The 7,543-nt window shown below is 47.5% G+C and overlaps 1 protein-coding gene across 1 annotated transcript; it reads right to left on the reverse strand.

Moving 5' to 3' along the window:
• Positions 1-1,028: 1,028 nt before the first annotated feature.
• Positions 1,029-2,605, reverse strand: her6 (hairy-related 6). Its single transcript, XM_080724844.1, has 4 exons — positions 2,299-2,605; positions 2,054-2,149; positions 1,828-1,915; positions 1,029-1,554 (listed from the first exon to the last, which is right to left on the reverse strand). The coding sequence occupies exons 1-4, from the start codon at positions 2,404-2,406 to the stop codon at positions 1,031-1,033; spliced, it is 816 nt and encodes a 271-aa protein (XP_080580970.1). The 5' UTR covers positions 2,407-2,605; the 3' UTR covers positions 1,029-1,030.
• Between the last annotated feature and the right edge of the window lie 4,938 nt (positions 2,606-7,543).

Here is a 7,543-nt window from a genome sequence, read left to right on the forward strand (position 1 = left end):
CCTGTTTATTCAAATACCAACAGCTTGCCCAAAACGGGCCAAAAGTCCACGAAAAAACAACACAAGTCTGCTTTGCAGAAAAGTATAGGATACACAGTGACTGACAGCTGCAGTGAGCAGCACGAACCTGAATAACGAATGAATAATAATAATTTGAAAGTTTGTTGATTTTCGATTGTTCCTGTTGGATAATTGCACAGTCAATACTGCCCGCTAAGTTTTATGTTTGCAAAATTGCAAGCCATCACGTTTGGTTTCTTTGCAGGACACAAACTTGGACCTGAGAAACACTTGGTCTTCCCGCAACGCCTCTGCAGCTCATGATACTTTTTTAGCCTATAGGAGATGACCACTTTATAATGGTGTGTTGATATATTGTGCGGCATAAATAATGTAATAAAGGGCAAATAACTGTTGATTATGTGTTAACACAATTTCCACGTTCTTTTTGAATAACTTAGTCCAATGGTTAGTTGGGGCAAGACATGCGGTTTGACAATTTGGTCGTGGAGAAAAAGACTCCATGCATGTTACGCACAAATAGCCAGGTCTATATTTGCACGCCAAATCAATCCAAATATAACTTATTTTTTACAACAAATAAGACGGCTCAAATCTATATAAAAAATATTTTGTTTTACTTTCTAATAAAAACGTGAAGTGACATTTAACTCATAGAGAAAGCACAAATAGAATATTTTAATATCTTTACAAATTTATTTTGTCTTCCAAAACGAAGAACAACAGCATATGAGCATTGAACATATCTTTGGCATCACACAGTAAAAAAAAGACACCTCAAATATAAAAATGCAGTGAACAGACTTCCACAATACAAATCTCATTTCAATATGAACTTTACTCCCTTGTTAGCTATACAAATATAGTGCATCATTTTCTCATTTTAACGCAATGCAATTATCAAAAAAATATCCAAATAAACAAACTTTTGTAACATTGGACAAAGAATAGAGAACTGTAAGTGTCGTGATAAGAGTCTTTTTTTCCCCCCCACAAGTCCCTTTCTCCTTCACCACGGTCGCCACACTGAGTCCGAGTTCCCCGATGGCGCACCGGGGGACACGGCCGCCGGAACTGGCGTGCCCACATTGTTCGCGTACACGGGGATAACGGGCCCGTTGGGCGCAAAAGCTGCGTTGGGGATGAGGAAGGCAAACTGTCCGTCCGTGGCGGGGACGATCTGGAAACCCCCGTACACTTTAGTGGCGTCTGACGGTAAACTGGCCGGGGAGCCTCCTTTGCACGGCACCCCGCTCATAGGCATGACACCGCCCTGGGGCGAGGAGTTGGGGGGGATCTGGACCATCGACTGGGCGAAGGAGGGGTGGGTCGGGCCGCCGGGGAGCTGGTGCTGGCTGGGGTAGTTCATGGCGTTGATCTGCGTCATGCAGTTGGCCAAGTGGCCCAGGAGCCGCGTCCTGACCTCGGTGTTGACCCCCTCGCAGGTGGACAGGAACCGGGTGACTTCGTTCATGCACTCGCTGAATCCGGCGCGGTATTTCCCGAGGACGGTGGGGTCTGTGTTTAGAGCAGCTGAGGAATGGAAGCAAACAACGGTCAGCCAAAGATCTCCACATGACCATTTCAACTGCAAACGCGTGCAATTATCTACATATCTGTATGCTATATCCTAAAGTGAACATAATGTAGGCTATTTGGACAGCCATCACTAAGGCTAAATAGGCACCACGTGTATCCATATGCTATTTCAATCCATTTGATTTGACTAGACTAGACTCGTACAACATGATGTAAACCGCAGACGGATATGTGGGTGAATTCCGGGGGGCAGCTCCGGTAACTTACCAGTCATCTGAGCCCTCTGGAGGTTCCGGAGATGCTTCACCGTCATCTCCAGGATGTCCGCCTTTTCAAGTTTTGAATGTCTGGAGCTCTGCGGAGAGAAAGGGGGACATCACTGTCAGTCTTCCACATATTCAGAGTCCATTGAGGCATGTGCATGAAACAAGGGAGCCAATAATTAATTAATTCATGAGAAGAGCAGATGAGCTTTTAGCGGCAGGCTACTCACGTCTTTTTTGAGCGCGTCCAGGATGAGTGTTTTCAGCTGTCCCAAACTCTCGTTGATTCTGGCTCGTCTCCTCTTTTCCATTATTGGCTTGGACGACTAGATTAAAAATAAAAATAAATAAAACAGAAATCGTTAAATTTCTCTCTCTTGTTTTCGTGCGCAGCAGAGAATCTCCTGTTTTGCAGCCCCGTGCGTAATTTGGAGCGACACAACATAATGTCTCGTTCAGATGTTAAAGTACAAACCTTTCTGTGCTCGGACGCTGTCTTGGGTTTATCAGGGGTCGTGTTCATACTGGCCGGGGTGGCAGCGACCGGAGAGGAGTTGGTTTTTTCCATCATATCGGCAGGCATCTTCAGTCGGAAATATCCCACCGCAAAGCGCAACGGCAAAAAAAATGATACAGTCCACTGACACAGGGGGGGGAATACACGGCACTTTTAGGTCGTGAAATTCAAAAGTCCCACAAAAAACAAAGGTCCTGAGATATTACAATCCTTTAACTGTGTTGTTTTGCTGCACCTATGCGAGGAGACAGTGCTGTCCCATCCGGAGCAGGGTTCAGACAGTGATGTCAGTGAGCTAAAAGATCAGTGCGCGGAAGCGGTCGGTCTGTCTGCAGCCTCTGCGTGTGGGTCTTATTTATATCTCGGACTGCACGCGAACGGCTCGTGTGAAACTTCCCAAACTTTCTTTCCCACAGTAACTTTCCACCAATCAGCGCGAGAGACACGCGGCCCGAGGGGAGGATGGCTCGTGGTCGGCGCCCTCCCATTGGTTGTTTGGCGTTTGAGCTGACGGCCAATGGCGCGCGGCCGGGTTTAGGGCACAGCCGGGGCTGCCTTCAATCATTCCCCGTTTACATATTAACACTTGAGCCGCTGACTGACTTACCACCAGCAGCCAGGCACCACAGCGTGAGTGGCTGACTTGACTCGGCATGTTTGATCCGCGAGTTTTTCTTTTTCTTTTTTTTGAAAAACGCACAGAAAGGTGTGTGTGTGTGTGTGTGTGTGTGTGTGTGTGTGTGTGTGTGTGTGTGTGTGTGTATGCGCGCGTGCGTGTGGAGGCAACAGGCAGCATTCCAGACTGAGACATTATCAGTAACACATAAGTTCCAATATATAAAGTCAAATTTAATTTCAAAGTTACCCTAAACCCTTAAACCTTGAGGTAGGCTAATTGTACATTCTGGTCAGCACAAACCAAAGTTAAATAAAAAAAAAACACTGAGGTGTAAGCTAAAATGATTTCTTAATATCTCAGCAAGTTTCAAGTAACCTATTTGTAGCTTCTTATAAAACGTTGTTGAGAAACATTCATTGCTGGGGGTGCAGTGCACTATTCACTATATTACATAACCCGTTTTAATTATTGGGAATCTACAACACATGGAGACTCATGTCAAAACTGTCTTCTCTCTCTTTTTTTTTTTTTTTCTCTCGCCCCCATCACAGACACTGTCTGTCTGCCATGCAGGCCCTACTACTACTAGCTCTACACAGAGCCCTGTACGAATTTGGCACTTTGACATCTGTCGGCATGCGAGCTGTACTGTGAATGTGGAGCACGTGCCAGGATGTTTTATGAGCGCGGTGGTTGAGGTTTGGCTGCCGGGCTGGGGGTGGCGGTGGTGGTTTACATTAGAGGGAAGGTAAATAGCAGCTGCTGTTTTAAGAGCCTGGGAAAACCACGCCTACCGTGAGCTCGGATCGGGGCTTATCGGAATGTGAGCCAGGAGGAGGCTGAGCCAGGGAGCAGCGCACGATTAGAGCGATGCCTCGCCTGTGGTCGGGGCTCAGGCGAGGCGCGCCGCCGTCTTCAAGGCATTACATTTCAGGTCATAACTCCGCTTCCTTATCTTTATCGCAGCTGGAGGAGGAGACCTCGCGCACGCACACACACAAACACACACACATCATGCACACACACAAACACACACGTAACTGCGCCATATAAATTATATTGACATGCGTCAATTCCGAATGCTGTTAAAGCCTAAACTGAAAGGATACGTTGGGTGATTGTGGCGATAAATAGGTCTACATTGTTTTTGCCCCAAACAGTTGAGAATACATTCTGAATATCCAAAAGTCAATGCAGGACCTATTAAACATTATTCAAACATGCACAAGCGAATAAGCCATGGTCTTAAATACAAAGATTGAATATTTTTGGAGAATAATATACCCGGACAAAACACCTCCTAAACACTGTGCCCCCCTCGTTTGTCAAATAATCTACTGTTAACGGCATATGAGGGGCTGACGTGTGTTGCTCCGTGCCCCTGTGGTGCGCCCTCTATTTGTCTGATATGCAGAGCTCCCACCGCACACATCTCCAGCTGCTGCAGAGCCCGCGACACGTGGCGCGCAAGCGACCGGGGGAGCGCTCTGCTCTCCTCCGGGCGGCGCGCCGTCTGCAGCGGCAGCAACTCACAGCGAGCTGCTCGCGGCGCGCCGCAAGATCGTGAATTTGATTGCGTAGCGGAGCGTTGCGCGCGACAGCCTTTCCGAGTCCGAGGCACACTACAGGCAAAGAGCAATAACATTACACAAGGCAGTGGCTCTCAAACTTTAACATGTCAAGAAGGAGAAGGACCCCTAAATTGACGAGTAGGTCTATTGGCGCGCGGTCCCCCATTTGAAACGATATGCCAGGAACCCCCTTAAGAGAATATTTATACGGCTCTAGCAGTGATTCTCAACCATTTAAATTTCAAGGACTCACAGTTTGACACGCATTAGGTTATGGACCCCCATTTAATGTCATTTCTATCTGAAACCCCAACTTTTTATTGTAAAATCAATGTTAATTTAACTCTGAGAGTGTACAAATGGAACCTTTTGGTCCATTTGGTTCCTAACTATCATTTAGCTGGGAGTGGGGACCCCCTGGAACTCCCTCAAAGACCCCTGGGGGTCCTCGGACTCCACTTTGAGAACCAATGCAATAAGGTTAATTTAGGATGCAGATGGACGGTTGACAGTTTGAGTAATTGACACAAGGCGTGTATGTTTCGTGGACAATGGGCTATAGACCTAAGCTTTTTTTTTTTTTTTGCGCAATTGCACAAACTGCTTTTGCGGATGTACAGGACTTGTCTATGCATGCATGCGCGTAAACGGGTAATAACCCCGGTTTCTTTTATGCACAACAATGCGCTCTCTGTCAAACACATCAGTAACATGTCTCATTGTCGCGGGCTGCACACCTGAGTCATTTTGCCCCTGCACAATGGCCACTGACAGAGTTCCAAAACAAATGTATTGATGTGAGGAACACAAAGTGTAGGTTTTTGAAACCGTCTCCGCCTGAGTGACTTTCTCACGCTCATGTTGCAAAGAGGTCTCCGCCGGTGAATTGAGTCACCGAGCCTTGGGTCTGCCGGTCCCTCCCTTTTCCCGGGAGTTCAGCGTCTTATCGGGTGCACCTGGCGGCCGCCAGTCCCACGAGTGCTACCTGTTGCTATGTGTCAACTACACAGCTACACTATCACAAAAAAAAGCTGTGGGAATCGGCTCCAGACACGAAAAGAGCAGTGCTCTATTGTAAAGTCTTTTAGTTCACATGATCAGCAGTGATATACTTGGCTGTGGATTAAAAGGTGAACAAAGCAACACAAACAGGGCATTTAGCCCTACAATCTACTAGTAATACACTAGTAATACACTAGTAATACTCCAAACAGGAACTAAAACACCACAGGCTATGGTAAAGTGGTGGAAATTGAAATACTCATTACGACTTTTAACACTTGTTTAATTTGTATCCCCCTTCTGCCCCCTATAGTCCATCCCTTCTGCCTCCCCCCCCCCCCCCTTCTTTTTGATCCCTCCTTCTTCCTCTTTTCCAATTCCTTCGCTCCGAGTGGGTTCTCAGGGCTCCATATCTTTATTGAGGGCTCTCGGCCATGGACCTCCACACTGCAATAATGCAATCAGGACCAGGGCCGATTGTGGGGCTAAAGTGCGTGTGAAAGTGTGAGATATTGCGCTCACAAACAATCTGGCCCGCTATCAGCTAACAGCTCATGCCTTAATGTGTAAGCCATTGGTGAGCAGTGCTACTGGCTCCTGCCAACAGGCTCTGGTGGTGGCAAACGCAGAGGAGATGGAGAGGGGGGGGGGCGAGGGGGGGTGAGAGGAGGTGAAGACCATAGATGCCCACGCCAGGGCTGGCAGTAAGCGTGGAGGGTAGGCAGACAGACAGGCAGACAAGTACGCCCACACACACACACACACACACACACACACACACACACACACACACACACACACACACACACACACACACACACACACACACAGAGGCATCAGGTATGCAGGCAGACAAGCACAACGAGAGGAAGACAGACAGACAGACAGACAGACAGACAGACAGACAGACAGACAGACAGACAGACAGACAGACAGACAGACAGACAGACAGACAGACAGACAGGCTGTATCAAGGCCAGTTTGGATGTGGCAACCAGTGCCAAGGCTGAGGGTGCTGCTGTTTACACTGCCCTGATCTCACAAGTGGCTGCTGCACTGGTTGACTGACTCTCTGTCTGTCTCTGACCAACTGATTGTCTGACAGACTGATAGACAGACAGACAGATGATAGACAGACAGACAGACAGACAGACAGTCCTTTTGGCCAGTGGTTCTCAACCTGTGGATCGGAGTATCTGCACATTTCTAAAGTGATAATTTAAGGACTTTTTAATACCTCTAAAATGACAAATTAAACATTGGCATTAAACATAGCTGATCTACATGCTCACAACGCCTCGCAACGTAAATCAGCTATTTTCACAATATTTATACAAAATGTAATATGCCTCAACTCTTAGTGCTTGTCAGGGTGGTGGGGCATAGTGGTACAATACACTCTGAGGACATGTCGGAAGCACTGAGATAACACTGCAGTTGTTCTACATTGTGGATCTTGAGAGTGGGAGTGAAAACAATGAACATGTCTTTGTTGTGCTTGTGTGTGCGCGCGTGTGTGCGTGCGGGTATATGTGTGCACATGTGTGTGTGTGTGTGTGTGTGTGTGTGTGTGTGTGTGTGTGTGTACGTGCGTGCAAGTTGCGCACTGTACGTGTCACTGTGTACGTGCACATTATGAGTGCAAGTGCGGGTGTACGACGTGCAGATCATCTCACACACAGTAAGTGTTTTATTAGTGGGAGTGTAAGAGGACCTATGCTTAGCCGCTGTTAGCGAGGTGAAGCGAGGAGAGGAGAGGAGAGGAGAGGAGAGGAGAGGAGAGGAGAGGAGAGGAGAGGAGAGGAGAGCTGGACAAAAGGAGAAAGGGAGAGAGTGAAAATTGTGAGATCCTCTGAGCAGTGAGAAGAGAGGAGTTGGGGGGGGTTGGAGGCAATCCAGATATAGACGCACACATTGCCCACCTCCCCTCTCGCACCATCCGGCTGCTTATACTGTGGGTGTGTATGTATATACAGTGTGTGAGCGTACACACACACACACACACACACAC

This window comes from Nannobrachium achirus, assembly GCF_963921795.1.
Source record: "Nannobrachium achirus genome assembly, chromosome: 1".
In the NCBI taxonomy this organism is placed as follows: Eukaryota; Metazoa; Chordata; class Actinopteri; order Myctophiformes; family Myctophidae; genus Nannobrachium; species Nannobrachium achirus.

Coding starts and splice junctions, on each gene's coding strand:
- her6 (XM_080724844.1), bottom strand. CDS start 2,406: ATGCCTGCCGATATGATGGAAAAAACCAACTCCTCTCCGGTCGCTGCC. Junction 2,150..2,298: donor CAGCGTCCGAGCACAGAAAG/GTTTGTACTTTA, acceptor TTTTTAATCTAG/TCGTCCAAGCCAATAATGGA. Junction 1,916..2,053: donor TGGACGCGCTCAAAAAAGAC/GTGAGTAGCCTG, acceptor TTCTCTCCGCAG/AGCTCCAGACATTCAAAACT.